This window comes from Cinclus cinclus, chromosome 16 (assembly GCF_963662255.1).
Source record: "Cinclus cinclus chromosome 16, bCinCin1.1, whole genome shotgun sequence".
NCBI classification, from domain to species: Eukaryota; Metazoa; Chordata; class Aves; order Passeriformes; family Cinclidae; genus Cinclus; species Cinclus cinclus.
In genome coordinates this window covers 11081868-11097340 of record NC_085061.1, presented here as the reverse complement: position 1 = coordinate 11097340, position 15473 = coordinate 11081868, and the positions used below count along the sequence as shown (strand labels likewise).

Genomic DNA, 15473 nt, shown 5'->3' with positions numbered 1-15473 from the left:
ACCCTGCTCACACCAGCGTGGGGGTGTTGAGGGTCCCCCAGATCACCTGATCTGGGGTAAAAGGGCTTCCCCAAGGAGCCACAGACTGGGGGAGCACCAAACCATTACACAAAAGCAGCTCTGGGGTGGGGTTGGGCTGGATTACCCCCCCCCCGCAAAAAATAAAAAAATCAAAATAAGGAAAGGGCTCCCACCGGGCTTTTTTTTTGTCCCCTCCACCACCTGCTCCCCAGGAGGAGAGACTGGAGGTGCTGAGCTGCTCCCCAGGGCAAAACGCCCTCGGGTTTGTTGTTTCAGAGAGGCTGCAGACCCCTCAGGGCTGAGGCTCTCACCAGAGCCGGAAGAGTTAATGCTCCCAAAATGCCATTAAATGTTCCTGCTGCAGGTCAGTCTCCATCGAGGATTAGGGGGATCTGGCCGGGGAGCCGGGGCCGGCTCCTGCCAGCTCGGGGCTGGTGCGGGACGTGCTGGTTGAGCCCAAGCACAATGTGCCGGGGTCTGGTGTGACTCAGGAGACATCCTGGCTGTAAATCACCGGGGAGGGAGGGCTGAGAGCCCCAAGGGGTTGGGGGAGCCCCTCCAGGGGGCTGGGTGGGCACCCACCTCGGCAGGCGGGACACGGTCCAGTGCCAGCAGCACGGCACTGGTGGGATGCAGGCTGGAAAGCGGAGATGGATCCGTGAGGTGTCCCACTCCCGGGCACCTTCGGCTGCCGTGCCGGTGGGTGCCCAGAGATGCCGTGCGGGGTGAGGGACTCCCGAGCCAGCCGGGTCCGCAGCGTGGGCTCCGCGTACCTCCCGCCGGCCGCCCCGTCCGAGGGGACCGCAGGCTCCGGCTGTTTTCTCATCCTGCAGGAATTCGGCTCCGTGGGCCGGGCGGGTTTTTGTGTGCGCCCCCCCCCCTTTCACTCTCCCTCTTTGGAGACTTTCTGAATTCTCCCTTTGATCTCCCCCCATGTTTGCCCAGGGATCGCCGGGCTCGCCGGGGTTAGAGGCTGAGGTCAGCGCCTTTCCCATTCCAAACACCCAGAAACATCAGTAGGAAGGGAGGGGATTCAGATTACAACCTTCCCGTCCTCCTCTTCCACCCCACTCGCCCCTCTGGCCGTGGATGGACTGAGCCCCGAGAGACACCCGCCACTGCCGCCGCGTCCCCGGCCCCCCGAGAGCCGAGCGGCGGCGATGGATGGAGGCGGCGGGCGGCATCGCCGGTGGTCCGGCGGGCGCCGAGTGTGCTGAAGGACAGAGGTTTGGTCCTCTCCTCCTCCTCTTTGTCCCCCCGCCCGCCCGCCCGCCTTCTCCCTCATCCCGTCCGTCCTGAATGTGATTTATCCCGAGCCCTCGCCAGCGAGCCAGGCTGGCGGCGCGGGGTGGCCCGATGGCTCCTCGTGGGAGAGGCGGGCGCGGGGCCCGGGGCCACCGTGCGGGTGGGGGGCAGCGGGTCCCCGTGGGCATCGCGCTGCTCCTGCCCGTGCTGGCGGCGGCGGCCGGGCTGAGCCTGCAGCCGGGCAGGATGCGGCACCTGGGCGTCTGCCCCAACCAGCTGAACCCCAACCTGTGGGTGGATGCCCAGAGCACCTGCGAACGGGAGTGCCAGGCCGACCAGGTGAGCGAGGGGGCTGCCGAGGCAGCGGGCGGTAACAGGGTTTGGGGGCATCGCCAGGTCCCCAAAGGAGATACTTTGGGGTGCGGGACCTGTGCTGGGCGGCACAGCCGGTTCTGTTGTTTCCGTGCAACGGGCTCAGCTCTGCTACAGCTTTTCCCCCTAAGCCCCTCCTGGTCTGCTGGTCTCCCCAGTCCCCCACAGGCAGAGAAACTGCTTGTTGTGCCCTCACGTCACCCCCTCAGATCGTGTCCCGTGGTCAAACCACCCTCCTCGTGCACCCCCAGGACGCTTCCACCCTGTTAAAGGGCTGGCTGGGACGAAGGGAATGGGTGTGCTGGAATACAGACCCCATCAAGCTGAGAACAGAATCCTCTCCCAACTTTTCCCTGAGCTCACCCATGGGACACCACTGGGGTGTCCATCCTTTAGAGTCTTGGCTTTGAGCTCCACCAGGCTGAGCAGGGGCAACCCCAGCCCGGTTAGGGCTATCTGAACCCAGAGGGGAGACACCTTCACAATTGGTCCGTGTGAGTTCTGCCTCCCCTCGGCCAGCAAAAGCTGAGAAGGGCAAGTTTGCTCTCTGCTGTGGTGAAGAGGTCGTCGTCACTGTGGTGCGCCCCGAACATCTTGGGGGTGCTGAGGGTGGGCTGGGGCTGGTGCAGCTGCGCCGGGGAGGTCTGGCTCTCGGTCGGAGCCCAGCGATGCTGAAGGTGCACGGGAGGACACCTGCCCTCCCTGAAGTCCCACAGGGGTGGGAACAGCGCCCACAGCCCCAGCACAGCGGTGACCTCCACGTCCCCCCGCAATCTCTTCTCCCTCCCCGAGCAGGACTGCGAAGACTTTGAGAAATGCTGCACCAACGTGTGTGGGCTGCGGAGCTGCGTGGCCGCGCGCTTTGCCGACGGCAGCGTTCCGGCGCTGGCGCCCGCCGCCTCCTGCGAGAGCTTCGTGTGCGCGCAGCAGGGCTCCGACTGCGACATCTGGGACGGGCAGCCCGTCTGCAAGTGCAAGGACCGCTGCGAGAAGGAGCCCAACTTCACTTGCGCCTCCGACGGCCTCACCTACTACAACAAATGCTACATGGACGCTGAGGCGTGTCTGCGCGGCACCCGCCTCACCACCGTGCCCTGCAAGCACATCTTCACCTGGCCCGACACTAGCCCCGTGCCGCAGGAGACCACGGCGCGACCCACGCCGGGTGCCGGCCCCGAGGTGCCGGTGCCCCCCGCCCTCTACACCAACCCCTTCCACCAGTCCGTGCGCGCCGGTGGCACCGTCAGCTTCCGCTGCGACGTGAGCGGGCGCCCGCAGCCCGACATCACCTGGGAGAAGCAGAGCGAGCGGGAGGAGAACTTCATTATGCGGCCGGACCAGATGTACGGCAACGTGGTGGTCACCAACATCGGCCAGCTGGTCATCTACAACGCCCGCCACGAGGACGCCGGTATCTACACCTGCACGGCCCGCAACGCCGCCGGGCTGCTCCGCGCCGACTTCCCGCTGTCGGTGGTAAGGCGGGAGCCGGGGGGGACCCCGCGGACCGGCAGCCCCCAGCCCTTCCCCAGCGCCGAGTGCCTGAAGGAGCCGGACCGGCGGCGCTGCGAGGCCACGGAGGTGCGCTGGCATTTCGATGCCAAGCAGGGCTCCTGCGTCACTTTCCGCTACGGCGGCTGCGGGGCCAACAGGAACCACTTCGAGACGTACGAGGAGTGCCGAGCCGCCTGCCTGGGCAGCGCCCGCCCCACCTGCCTCCTGCCCATGGTGCAGGGACCCTGCCAGAACTGGGAGCCACGCTGGGCGTACAACCACCTGCTGAAGCAGTGCCACTCCTTCGTCTACGGCGGCTGCGAGGGCAACACCAACAACTTTGAAAGCAAGGAGACGTGCGAGGACGTGTGCCCCTTCCCCAAGAGCCTGCAGTGCAAGGCCTGCCGCCTGAAGAGCAAGATGGTGCTGAGCCTCTGCCGCAGCGACTTCGCCATCGTGGGGCGGCTCATGGAGATCGTGGAGGACCAGGACTCCGGCATAGCCCGCTTTGCCCTCGAGGACGTCCTCAAGGATGAGAAGATGGGCCTCAAGTTCTTCAACATCAAGTACCTGGAGGTGACCTTGACCGACATGGACTGGAGCTGCCCATGCCCCAACATGACGGCAGAGGACGGGCCCCTGATCATCATGGGCGAGGTGCACGACGGAATGGCCACGCTGGACCCCAGCAGCTACGTTCGGGCGGCCAACGACAAACGGGTGAAGAAGATCTACGAGCTGATGGAGAAGAAAACCTGCGACCTCCTGAACCGCTTCCAGGACTAGGGGACAGCCAGGATGTGCCGACGGGGGGAGATGCAGACACACCACGGAGGGAGCAGCCTGAGGGAGCACCAGTGCCTGTGTCTAGAGGTTACCACTGTGATGTAGTTCCCCCTAACTGCATGCTGAGCCCCAGAGCAGCTCCCACCTCCACTGTAATTTGGCTGCAGCATGCTCACCCCACCGTGTGACACCCCCCCCCCCCCCCCCCCCCAAGGAGCAATAGAGAACTGGGTTGGGTTGCAGAGGGGTGGGAGATCTGCCAGGACCACCCCATTCATAAAATCTTCCCACCTCACCAAAGCCTCTGGGCCTAGTGTAACACCTGGGGGTTACACCTGGACCTGACCCTTCCCCTGGTTCTGGAGGTGAGCCTGGAGATGCCCCCACCCGCAGTGTTTGTGCTAAAACCATCAGGGAACTGCTGAGATGTGGAGGGCAAAGCCAGAGTTTACTGGGGGGCAGCAGCACAGTCCTGGGGAGGGGGGGGGGGAGGGGGACACCATCAGCACAGCATCCTTCAAGGAAATGGAGCAAGGAGTCTCCTTGATGCTCAGGGGTGTTGTGTCCCCCCATGGCAGCTGTGCTGGCTCCTGTGGTCCAGGCTGGTCCAGGCTCCCCACTGCAAAGGGGGCTCCAAAGGCAGAGATGGAACCCCCCCAGCCAAGTCAGCCCCATCTGGGGTGAGTCTGTCCCATCACTGCTGTCCCCAGCCCCAGCGGAAGCCATGGTGGGACAGTGACATCCCTGCAGGAGGCATCAGCGGGGACAGCAGTGCCGGGAGGCGCTGGCAGCGCTGGCAGGGCAGGTTACAGCTTGCGGAAGATCAGGCTCTTGTTGTTGGCCGGCATGTCCACCTGGAAGCACAGAGCTGGGGCTCAGGGGTGCGCAGGGGCACGGGGAGCACCCCAGGGCCCATCACCTACCATCCTCTCCAGGCACAGCCCGTTGGCCTGGGCCAGCTCCCGCAGCAGCGCCGTGTCCCGCAGCCCCCAGGCGGGATTGCTGCGGGGAGGGAGGCGCGGGTCACACACGGGGACACCCCGCCCCAAAGCAGCCCCAGCTCCCCCCGGCTGGGGGGCTGCCCTCAGGCGTGCCTTATCTTGAAGGACCACACTGGGAGGGAGCTTCCTGCAGCTCTAGGAGCAGGGGTGGGACAGAAAGGACAGGATGAGCTCCCAGGAGCCTGAGCCCCCCAGCCCCCTCCTACCTCTGCCTCAGGCTGCGGTCAAAGTCCACGTTGCTCTGGGGGCTGATCTGGCCGTCCACGGCGTAGGGCTGGGGGGACACAGCTGGAGCTGCAGGCATGAGCCACCCTGTGTCCCCCCAGCCCCCCTCCCATAGGCTGCTGTCCCCACCAAGCATGGAAGAGACAAGGCCCCAAGGAGTCACATCACCCACTGTGAGTCCTGTCACCCACTCCGAGTCCTGTCACCCTCTAGAGGCCCCCCAGACCCTGCCCTGGGTAAGGCGAGGGAGGACAGGACCTCTCTCATCCAAAACTGCCCCTTTCAAGGCTCAGCATGTGCCCCAAAAGTCAGAGGCCCCCAAAACCCAAGCCCCTGCATTTCCCAGTTCCCTCCCTAAGCCATGACTGGAGCTGCTCTCCCACCTGGCCCCCCAGTATCTGCTCTGACACGCTGCCCCCCCATGATGCTCCTGCACCAGGACCCACCCCATAGGTGAAGAGCACACCTCCGGGCTTCAGCAGCACCCCGGCACCCTTGAACAGGCCCTGGGGATAGAGAGAGGTGAGGACCGGGTCAGGGGGCCAGGAACACCCCCCGGGAGCACCCCCTCGGCCCTGGCAGGGGCTGTGAGTGCTGCTCACCTCGGTGCACTGCAGCTCTGCGATGTGCATCATGTTGATGCTGACGAGGAGGTCGAGGGTGGCGGGCTGGGTGCCCCCCCAGGTCTCCCAGCCCTGTGACACGTCCAGCAGGATGGGGGGCAGCAGGTTGGGCACTCCCGTGGCCTTCACGTAGGCAGCGATGCTGTGGGCACCACACCCCACCTCAAGCCCAGCAGGGTCCCCCCCGTGCACCCCCAGCACTGCTGCAGGCAGGGACAATCCCCTGGACGGGCTCTCAGCCGTGGAATTGTCATTCCACGTGGATGTGGGTGCAGCACAGCCTGGGGGCTCTTTGCCCAGCCCTCTGCTTCCAGCTGGCAGATTGAGAATTGGAAGTACCTGGATGACCAGCAGCATGAGGATGGAGGCCTCAGGACCTAAACTCCCCAGTTTTGGAGCACCCTCCCCTCGTGGGGCACCCCACTGGCACCACTGCACCAACACCTCCTGATTCTGGTGTTATTTACACCCTTTCTGGCACATTCACCACCCAGGTCTCAGCTCCTGCAGCCTCCCAGTCTGGGGATTATTTTTATCCAGGGTGGTGAGTGCTGCTGGGTGGGCAGCACAAAACTCCCCCTAGACAGATGCTGGTTCCAACACCTCCAGACCTCCAGGCTTTTTTTTTTTTTTTTTTTTTTCCTACAGTGGAAAGCTGGATTTTGGGAGTTTTCTGGGAAAAATAAAGTCTGGAGCATGGGTTGTTTGGGAGTTGGAAATTGGGGATTTATTGGAAAAAAAAAATATAGTGAGTATTGACCTGGGGAGCCTGCACTGGGCAAGGGTTGAATATTGTGGTTTTGCCTGGAAAAAATAAAGCGTCAAGCCAGAGAGCCTGGGCTGTCCAAGGGGGTCTTTGCTGGGAAAAATTACACATTAAGCTCATCTGAGAGCAGGATATTGTGGTTTTCCTGGAAAGAATACAGCACTTGGTGGGGGAGCCTGGGCTGCTGGAGAGGCAAGAGATATCAAGAGAGCTTTGGCTATTGGGTTTTTCCTGAAAAAAAGAAAATGTGGAGCCTGGGCCCACTGTTGAGCGGGTCTTTTCTAGGGAAAAATATGCATCCAGCTCAACCAAGAGCTGGATATCGGGGTTTTCCTGGAGGAAACAGAGGCCTAAGCAGGAGAGCCTGGGCTGCAGGAGAGTCAGATACTGGGGTTTCCCCAAAATCCCCAAATTAAATAAAATAAATGAAGGGGAAAAAAAAAAAAAAAAAAAAAAAAAAAGAGGGGATCCGGGACCGCAGGTCCATGGGGCCGTGGGAGGGGGCTGCAGGCGCTGCCCCCGGGGTTCCCCCGTCCGTCCCCCTGGCACCTTCGGTCCCGCTCACCTGCGCAGCGCCCGGGGGTCGATGTCCGAGGGCTGCCAGCGCGTCTGCGGCAGCGCCCGCGCGAAATGCGCTGCGTGGAGCCCCGCGCCCGAGCCCACCTCCAGCACCCGCACCGCGCCCGGCCCCGCGTACTCCCTCAGCACCGCCAGGATCGGGCCCTTGTTGCGCTCCGCGGCCGCCGGGACTTGCATGGCCGGGCCGCGTCCGGCCGGGGAACTACAGCTCCCGGTACCGCCGAGCCCGCCCCGCGCCGCGGGTGGAGCTTCCCACGGCGGGGAGGGGAAAAAAACAGAAGGAAGGAAGAAAAAGATGAGTGCGCCGCCCGGGAATCGAACCCGGGTCGCAAGAATGGGAATCTTGCATGATACCACTACACCAGCGGCGCTGCCGAAAGGGGTCCTGCCCCGCCGCCACTCGGACCCGCTGGGACCCGGCCCGGGCGCTGCCTCCGCTCCGCCGCGCATCGGCACTTCGTGAAGGACACAAACAGAGGCTTTGCGCGGACACCCCCGGAAAATGGGGGTGAGAGGGCACCTCACCCGCCCTTTCCGCGACAGCTGTCACTGGTGATGGAGGTCTGGAGGGATCCATCTGCAGCACAAGGATTAGGGGTTCAGCCCTTCCAAGCATGGAAAAGTTCAGCGATGCGCCAGAAGGCATTTAGAAACCCCGGGCAGATCCGGGGGAAACTGAGGCACAGCCCCCAGTACGTGACAGGGCGGGTGGCAGCCAGTGGTGACATCCTGTGGGTCAGGGTTTTATTTAGGCACAGTAACAAGGTTGGGGGTGACAGCAGTAGATGCACACCCGTGAAGGGTCAATGCCTGCCTGGCACCGACCAGGGTCAGGCTCCGCTGGGCTTTTATGGGAGGTACCCTCCTGCACCACTCCCTCCCCGGCCAGTACCGTGGCAACGTGGCGGAAAGGCAAAGGTCACCCTCGTGGGGTGGCTTTGCACCCCATGGAGCCAGGCTGGAGCCTCCCAGAGACCCCAGTGTTTGTCACACCATCTCTTCCCCAAAGCTCTGGGCGCGGTCGCCAGCCCCAGGGGTGGCCGGTGGACGCTGCGGGATGGCCGGGGACCTGCTAGGGGTCATGTCCTGGGTCTGCACCTCCTGCCACGTGGGGACACCTTGGCGGGACCTCCCCGCTTCAAAGGTCACCGTGCTGGCCGAGACGCGGCTGCCCACTCCAGCTTCCTGCGCTGGTCATGGGACATGCAGCTACAGCGCTGCTGATCCCGTGGGTGGGGGGCGGGGGGGGACGACGACGACGGACACCTCATCCCCTGCCTCTGCGCCCCTTACTTTTCTTTCCCTTTGTGTCCCAAGAATGTCCTCTATATCTCCCTTGTGTATGCAGTGGTTCCAGTGTCCTGCCTCCTGAATGTTCCCGTGCAGGTCCCCTCCCGTGACTCCCGGAGTTTCCTGTGACTCCCATCCTGTGTCCCACGTGCCAGCTGCGCGCTCTCCCCTCCCTGAGCCCCGCATGTTCCAATACCCCTTCTGTGCATTCTGTGTCCCGCGCGTGTCTTGCGTCTCCCATGTCCCACATGTCCCCTCTCTGTCCCACGCAATTCCCCACATACGCTCCCAGCATGTGCCCTGCTTGTCTCCAGTGCGTGTCCCTGCATCCCGTGTGTCCCCATGAACCCCCCACGTGCACCCCTGACACGTCCTGCGTGTCTTCAGCGCGTGTTCCCACATCGCACACATGCTCCCAGTGTATCCCATGAACGTCCGCCGTGTGTCCCCACACCCCCCGTGCGTGCGATGTCGCACGCGTGTCCCCTTCCGTGCCCCATGCACCCCACGCACCCCCCACACGTACACCTGATGTGTCCCGCGCGTCCCCCGCGCGTCCCACATCCCAGGCGTGCCCGCGATGTGTCCCGTGCGCGTCCCCTACGCGTCCCCCCACAAGGCAGACATGTCCCTTACACAGCACGAATGTGTCGCATATGTCCCCGCACGCCTCCCACGCGTCACCCCGACCTGTCCCTGTACGGGCACGCGTCCCCCGAGCGGCTCTGCGTTGTCGCCGCGTCCCACGCGCGCCCCGCGCGGTCCCTTTAAGCGCGGGGGCGTGTCGGTGCTGGCGGGGCCGCCCGGCCCGGCCCGGCCCGGCCCGTTAAAGGCCCCGACGAGGGGCGCGCTCGGCACTCGGGCGGGGGCGGCGGGGCCGTGGGCCGGGGCCCGCACCATGTACACGCTGACGCGCGGCCCCAGCAAGCTCGCCACGCAGCGCCGCACAGGTACCGGGGGGCGCGGGGCCGGGGGACGCGGGGGGCTCCGTCCGGCCCTCGTTGCCCCCACCCCCCTCTGACGCCCCGCACCCCCCGCAGGTCCCACGCAGCAGGCGGTGGAGAGCAGCAAACTGGGCGAGCTGCGGGGGCGGCCGCAGCCCGGCCCGTGGCCCCCCGCCAGGTGAGCCCCGCTCGCCGCCGTGACCTTGGGAAGGGGACCGGCATTGGGGCTGCCGGGCCGTGACCTTGGGAAGGGGAGCGGGGACGGCCGGGCTGCCCGGCGGGACGCCGGAGGTGGGACCCGGGGTCTCCGCTCGGTGCCGCTCGCCCCGGGGGGGGGGGGGTTCTCTCGGCCGTGCCCGCACGCGTCCCGCGGAGCTCTGTACACGCGTGGCGTGGGCCGCCCCGCGCCGGGGACGCACCGGAGTCGCCGCCCCTCCTCCTTCCCACGGGCCGTCTCCAAAAATCGCGGGGAGTGGGACCGGTGGGGTCACGCCAAGGAGGCGGCGCGGGGGGGTCCCGGTGCGGGGCAGAACCGGGGCCGGGTTTGTCCAACCCCCCCCCGGCGCCCGCCCCGGGGACGGCCCCGATTGCACAAAGCGGCGGCGGGGCCAGCGCCGGTCCCTCCGTGTGGCCGCGGAGCCCACGCGGAGCTGGCGATCCCCTCTGGCCCGACACTTTCTGGGTGAATTTCAGTGTCCAGCAGCAATACCTGGTGCTGTGGGGTATTCCAGTGGCTGCGAGGTGGTGGTGGGACCCCTAAGGACAGCCCTTTCCCGGCTAAGAGGGCTGGGCTCAAAGCACACCCAGACAGGGCGGTAGAACCCCACTAGTTCTGCAAGTGCTCTCCAGCTCTAAGACATGGACGAGCCCTCTTTCCACCCCTTCCAGCTTCTCCCCAGGATTCGTGAAATTTACTGGAGTGGCTTCAGCCACGCTTGCCCTCCTCCTGCCTGCCCAGTGCCGCTGGCTGTGGGGGTTTGAGGGTCACTGCCCTCCCCAGTCCCTGCCTGCAAATCTGCAGGAGCTGCCTGCTCACAGTCACTCTCCAAACCCATTCCTAGGGCCTCTTAGACTTTGTCCCGTGAGGAACATGGCTGTTGCAGACATGTCCTGCCCTGGAGCTGGGCAGAAAAGCCAAAATACTGGAGTTTTACATTGAAGATGCTGCCAGGTCCTGTCCCAAGTTTTTCCTTTAGCTCTGGTGCGTGTTGCTGCATCCAGGGCAGGGGTGGGTGGTTGAAGTGCCCCTCACCAAAGGGATCCCAGCTCTGAGCAAGCCTGACCTGCTCCCACTTCACAAAGGGTTACATCCTAGTCCTGGGGCACCTTGGGGATATGCTGGGGCCTGAGATATTCCAGTGAACCTGGGTGCTTGATCTGCAGAGGATGGCACATCTGTCCAGTGCCTAACTGGATTTCACTTCGATTTCCTGATATTCCTGCAATTTTGGTGGCGGATTCTCTATCTTAGGGACTGCACTTGGTGGAGGTTTGAGGATGGGTGAGACATGGGCAGCTGGTGCTTTTCCCCAGGGAGCTTCCCTTGCACCCCTCCTGCATCAGAATCCCTGTCCCTGGGGGCTGGGTCCCTTTCCATCCCAGTCCTTAGGGACAGGGCTGGGTGACTCCAGCTGTGGGCAAGTGTGTGCACCGTGGAGAAACCCAGGACACCTGAACCACCCCAGTTCTTGCTGGGGTGGGCAGAGCTGCCTGTGCCCTCACCCCCCTATTGCCTCCCTCCCTCCACAGCCCAGCGCCGAAACTCGTCTTCAACAGAGTGAATGGCAAGAGGCCCCCACTGCTGCTGCAGCAGATCTCAGCTCCTGAAGAATGTTACACCCTGGCCCACGAGGAGAACGTCCGCTTTGTCTATGAAGGTGAGGGCAGAGGGTCCCTGGGGCAGTACCCAGGAGAGCTGGAGCAGATGGAGTCCCTTCCCAGTACCTATACCGTGCTGGGGACGTCGGTGGCAAGGGTGGAGTCCCCAGCTTGGGGACTTGCCCTCCTTTGCTCCTCTTCTTGCTCCTGTCCTACAGCCCCTCACACTGCGGGGGGGGACTCCCAAACCCACCCAGTGCTTGTTCCCCCTCCCCAGCCTGGCAGCAGGTAGAGCAGCAGCTGGACGGGAGCCGGAGTGGGGAAAGCGCCTGTGGCCCCGTGCAGTACGTGGAGAAAACCCCTGACCCTGGACTCAAAGGTAAGTGGGCAGTGGTTGTGGCACTTTGAGGTGCAGTGAGCGGCTGTGGGCTCAGCCTGTACCTGAACAGGGCTGTGGTGGAAGGAGGAGGATTCCAGTGCTGGATGTGTCAGAGGGGCTGGTTGGGTCTGTCCTGCTGGTGCTGAGGTCACTCTGGAGGGGAGACAGCTGGCCTCAGGGACTGTGGTGGGTACATCCCACTGTGTTCCTTGGATGTTCCACTGTGTTGCTGACTCCTCTGGGATTCAGGCCTTCTCCTGCCACCAAGGGGTTCAGCACTATGCTGGAGAGAGAGGAGGCCCCTGTGGGGACCCACTTTTCCTGTGGCCAGCAGGACCAGTTGGGCATGGGGACAACACCTGTCTGGTGGCACCTGGAGTCAGGGCAATGATAGCAGTGGCTGAGAGCTTCTCATGGAAGAGAATGCCCCTGTAAACCCAGTCTGGCCTTCTGGGGACATGGCACAAGAGTGGAGGAGACCTGGGGGTGTCATTAGATTAGAAATAGAGGAAAGGTTCTTCCCCCAGAGGGTTCTGGGCACTGCCCAGGCTCCCCAGGGAATGGACAAGGCCCTGAGGCTGCCAGAGCTCCAGGAGTGTTTGGACAGCACTGCCAGGGATGCACAGGGTGGGATTGTTGGGGTGTCTGTGCAGGAGCAGGGGCTGGACTGGAGGATCCCTGTGGATCTTCCCGCTCAGGATATTTTGTGATTCCAAGATTTATGTTTTTCTGGGATTTGAAAGGGAGTACCCAGAGCTCAGCTCCTGCTCCAGCTGTTCCCTTTCTTCCTCCCTTTTTCAGACTTTGTTCCCATCGATCTGGAGGACTGGTGGGCACAGCAATTTCTGGCCAAAATCGAGAACTGCTCATAAAAGGGAAGAAAAGGTTGCATTTGGTTTCTTTATAAGAGAAAAGAAGCTGTGAGCGCCTGGTCACAACCCAGAATCAGTGGCATTTTTGAACCACATTTTTAAAAGATGCCCGAAGTGGAGTGACCCAGCGCAGCGGGACCGGACCACAGCCATGCCTGGCCATGTGCCCTCCCCATGCCCGGCAGAGGAGCAGCGTGCGGCCCCAGCCAGGATTCCTTAAGTGCCAGTTCTCGGACTGCTGCAGCTCCTGCAGCCTCCAGCTCCAGGGACGCTGTGGTGCCATGCTTGGGACAGGGGAGAGCCTCCCCCCCTGCAGCCGTAGCCACAGGGAGGACAGTGGGGTGCTGTAGCAGGACCGCTAGACAATAAAGCGCTGAAACTGCCCGTGGAGATACGCTTGTGGGATGGGGAAGAGGGGGAAGCAGGGGGTGGAGCATCCTGAGGTAGAAAGGATGGGGACCCCAACTTCTGCTTCTCTAAATAAAACCTCAGCTGCTGGGCTTTTCCAAGCCAGGCTGAGCCATTCTGGTTTTGTAGGACACCCCTCTATCCCCGTCCTTCTCCCCAGGCAGACAGCAGGAGGCTAGCACAGGCTCAAGAGAGTTTTATTCCAAAGGAGGCCAGGAAACACTCACTGGAAAAAAAAAAAAATCTTTATTATTCCTTTGATGGGAACAACAACCACACTCCAGCCAGGAGGGAGGAGAGGCTGCCCAGGAGCTGTGTTGCTTCTCCCACCTGGGAGGCCAGAGCAGTACTAGCAGCAGCTGTGGCCCTGGCAGCACCAGTCCATGGAGCACTCCTGGTGCTGCTCCTGGCCTTGGGCTGGTATGCCTGGCACTGTGGCTGTGACTAAAATCAGGAGCAGCACCATGCACAGCCCCCAGTGCCTGCCTGGCTGATGGGCAGGGTGTTAACAGCCACCCCCGGGACAAGGAAATGCTGCTTCCATAACCTTTCCTTTATTTAGGCCAGGATGGGCCTAGAGTGATGGAGGGCTGGGCCCAGGGGATGTCATCCTTGCCCTGGACTCCAGCTCTGCCATGGCATCATGGGCAGTGTGGGGGTTACAGAGCCTCCTGTGTCCCCACCCAGCCCTGCAGTGGGCACCAGAGTCAGCAGGATGTGGACTGCTGCTGCTGTGCTCAGGGCACTGGCAGCCCCTGGCAATTTTCTATCTCACCCCCTGAAACCTCCACATTCCCACTGCTCCCCATCCCAGACAAAGCCTGGGAGGCTCTACTCCATCCTACTCTACTTTCTTTTCCAGAAAACAGTTACTCAGAGTTCCAGCACTTCAGCCACACTCCCAGCAAAAAGCACCCCCCTTTTTCTTCCCTCCCTGGGGAAGTCACTGGTGCTGGGATTCCTTCCTGCATGGTGCCCTGGCAGTGGCTGGCTCTGCTGCCCACCAGGATGCTCCCAGGGTGCAATCCCTCCCTACCAGCAGCTCCAAACGGCTCCAAGGTGTCCAGGGAGGCTGTTCACCTGCTGCCTGCTGACTAATAGAAACACACGTCTTTAAGATCCAGGGAAATTCTTAGTAACATGATGCACCATTGTTCTGAACAACATTAGGCGAAGGGAAGAAATGGAACAGGAAAGAATGAATCAGTCACAAGGAAAAAAATGAAAACCCAACCCAAAAATATAACCCAACCTCTGACAATGCAATCACTGGGAGGGAATCAGCCCCCCCTTGCCATAAATATTAATTAGTTATGTGCAATTGTGTGTTGTACTATAGTGCAAATAGCTCTGCATTGATCATGGGGCAGCACCCAAGGGACTGCCCCAGGTGACACAGGGACTAGTTAAGGACAGACAAGAATCAACACAGATTTCCAACAAACAAACAAAAAAAACCCAAGCCAGCCACTGGGAAACTCCAAAAAGAAGTTGCCTCCTCCAACTGGGCACAGGCAGTACTGGGCAATGCTGGTGCCCAGCAGCATCCTGGAGCCAGGCAGGGGCAGGACAGGGCCTTTGCTCCTTGCCTGCTGCTGGCACAGCCTGGTGAGGGGCAGAGAGGATGGGGATGAGGAGGGGGATGCAGGACAGATATGGTCTGGTTGGAGCTGTGTGGAGTGTAAGGGGTGAGCTCAGCAGGACATGGGCACAGCGAGGGCAGCACTGGCTTCAAAACGGTCCTGTGGCTGCACTGCACAGTGGGGCAGTGCTGCTGGCACAACCCCTGTATGGGCACAACACTGAGGCCAGCAGCCTCCCTGGGCACCTTGTGACACTTCACACCCGTCCTACAGAGCACAGCTAAGACCCTGCAGCACCTCTCACTCAACCCAGCAGCGTCCCCAGGGACCTTGTGGCACCTCTTACCCGTCCAGCAGCGTCCCTGGGCAGCCCTGGCTGCCTCCAGCTCTGGCTCCCCCACCGTGCCCATCACGTGCTGTTCCCCGGGCTGAGCTCTGGGCATCGCTCCAGCACCATGTCCTACCTCTCACCCAGTGCCAGCTCCTGGCACCACACAGCTCCCCTTGCATGGCTGGGGCCAGTGCCAGCTCCTCGGGCCAGGATTGGCAAGCAGGCAGGAGGAGACAGTTTTCCCAAGCACTTAAAGGAGACAGAGCCTCCTCTTTCCCATGCCCCACAGGTGCCAGGCAGGAGCTGAGCCGTCCCCCCTGGCTGGACACAAAGTGCACCCACAGGCAATGCCAGCAGATCCTGCTGACCCCAGGGACGGTTTGGATCAGGTTTTGAGCTATGTGACAGCCTCCTGCTAAACCACGAGCAACCACCAAGAAACACATGGACATGCGGGTGAGGACCACGGGGCAGCATCCCGCTGGGTGTGAGCGACGGGCAGAGAAGAGGGGAGCAGAGGGCCTCCCGCTCCTCCTCTGCCAGCCCAAATCCAACACCCCTCTCCACCCATCCAAGGCTCCTCCCAGCTTTTCGGGCGGATTATTTATGCTGGACGGATGGATGGACGGATGGATGAAGGAAGGAGAGTGGCAGTGTTACACATGCACACCCAGAGCCGGTGACAGCAGCAGGAGCACTGCCATCCTCTCACCCCTCCCCGGTGAAAAGTGTTACA

General features: G+C 62.5%; 3 protein-coding genes and 1 non-coding gene across 12 annotated transcripts; 2 read left to right on the top strand and 2 right to left on the bottom strand.

Annotated features, from left to right (window-relative positions):
* The first annotated feature begins 1377 nt into the window (after positions 1-1377).
* WFIKKN1 (WAP, follistatin/kazal, immunoglobulin, kunitz and netrin domain containing 1) lies at positions 1378-3918 on the top strand. The gene is made up of 2 exons (XM_062503761.1): positions 1378-1605; positions 2434-3918. Exons 1-2 carry the CDS (start codon positions 1378-1380, stop codon positions 3916-3918), a joined length of 1713 nt encoding a protein of 570 aa, XP_062359745.1.
* A 436-nt stretch (positions 3919-4354) lies between these two features.
* On the bottom strand, positions 4355-7557 carry METTL26 (methyltransferase like 26). Of its 7 annotated transcripts, XM_062503458.1 has the most exons (6): positions 7099-7557; positions 5747-5909; positions 5591-5650; positions 5126-5193; positions 4842-4920; positions 4355-4772 (listed from the first exon to the last, which is right to left on the bottom strand). In XM_062503458.1, exons 1-6 carry the CDS (start codon positions 7287-7289, stop codon positions 4725-4727), a joined length of 609 nt encoding a protein of 202 aa, XP_062359442.1. In that variant the 5' UTR covers positions 7290-7557; the 3' UTR covers positions 4355-4724. The 7 variants fall into 7 exon arrangements, with proteins under 7 accessions (XP_062359442.1, XP_062359439.1, XP_062359444.1 ...); XM_062503455.1 differs by having other exon boundaries at positions 5591-5909; XM_062503460.1 differs by lacking the exon at positions 5591-5650.
* On the bottom strand, positions 7413-7483 carry TRNAG-CCC (transfer RNA glycine (anticodon CCC)). Its single transcript has one exon. It is a non-coding gene; the product is annotated as a tRNA-Gly (tRNA).
* A 1662-nt stretch (positions 7558-9219) lies between the features above and the next one.
* On the top strand, positions 9220-12793 carry MCRIP2 (MAPK regulated corepressor interacting protein 2). Of its 3 annotated transcripts, XM_062503777.1 has the most exons (5): positions 9220-9352; positions 9443-9524; positions 11096-11223; positions 11442-11543; positions 12345-12793. In XM_062503777.1, exons 1-5 carry the CDS (start codon positions 9301-9303, stop codon positions 12413-12415), a joined length of 435 nt encoding a protein of 144 aa, XP_062359761.1. In that variant the 5' UTR covers positions 9220-9300; the 3' UTR covers positions 12416-12793. The 3 variants fall into 3 exon arrangements, with proteins under 3 accessions (XP_062359761.1, XP_062359762.1, XP_062359763.1); XM_062503778.1 differs by lacking the exon at positions 11442-11543; XM_062503779.1 differs by lacking the exons at positions 9443-9524; positions 11096-11223 and having other exon boundaries at positions 9301-9352.
* The last annotated feature ends 2680 nt before the right edge of the window (positions 12794-15473 follow it).

Excerpts from the sequence above, each read along its gene's own strand:
- WFIKKN1 (XM_062503761.1), top strand. The coding sequence starts at position 1,378 with ATGGCTCCTCGTGGGAGAGGCGGGCGCGGGGCCCGGGGCCACCGTGCG. Across the intron at positions 1,606-2,433 it reads GGGAGTGCCAGGCCGACCAG|GACTGCGAAGACTTTGAGAA; the intron begins GTGAGCGAGGGG and ends CTCCCCGAGCAG.
- METTL26 (XM_062503455.1), bottom strand. The coding sequence starts at position 7,289 with ATGCAAGTCCCGGCGGCCGCGGAGCGCAACAAGGGCCCGATCCTGGCG. Across the intron at positions 5,910-7,098 it reads GACCCCCGGGCGCTGCGCAG|CATCGCTGCCTACGTGAAGG; the intron begins GTGAGCGGGACC and ends TGGTGCCCACAG. Across the intron at positions 4,773-4,841 it reads GGCTGTGCCTGGAGAGGATG|GTGGACATGCCGGCCAACAA; the intron begins GTAGGTGATGGG and ends CTGTGCTTCCAG.
- MCRIP2 (XM_062503777.1), top strand. The coding sequence starts at position 9,301 with ATGTACACGCTGACGCGCGGCCCCAGCAAGCTCGCCACGCAGCGCCGC. Across the intron at positions 9,353-9,442 it reads CGCCACGCAGCGCCGCACAG|GTCCCACGCAGCAGGCGGTG; the intron begins GTACCGGGGGGC and ends CACCCCCCGCAG. Across the intron at positions 9,525-11,095 it reads GGCCCGTGGCCCCCCGCCAG|CCCAGCGCCGAAACTCGTCT; the intron begins GTGAGCCCCGCT and ends CTCCCTCCACAG.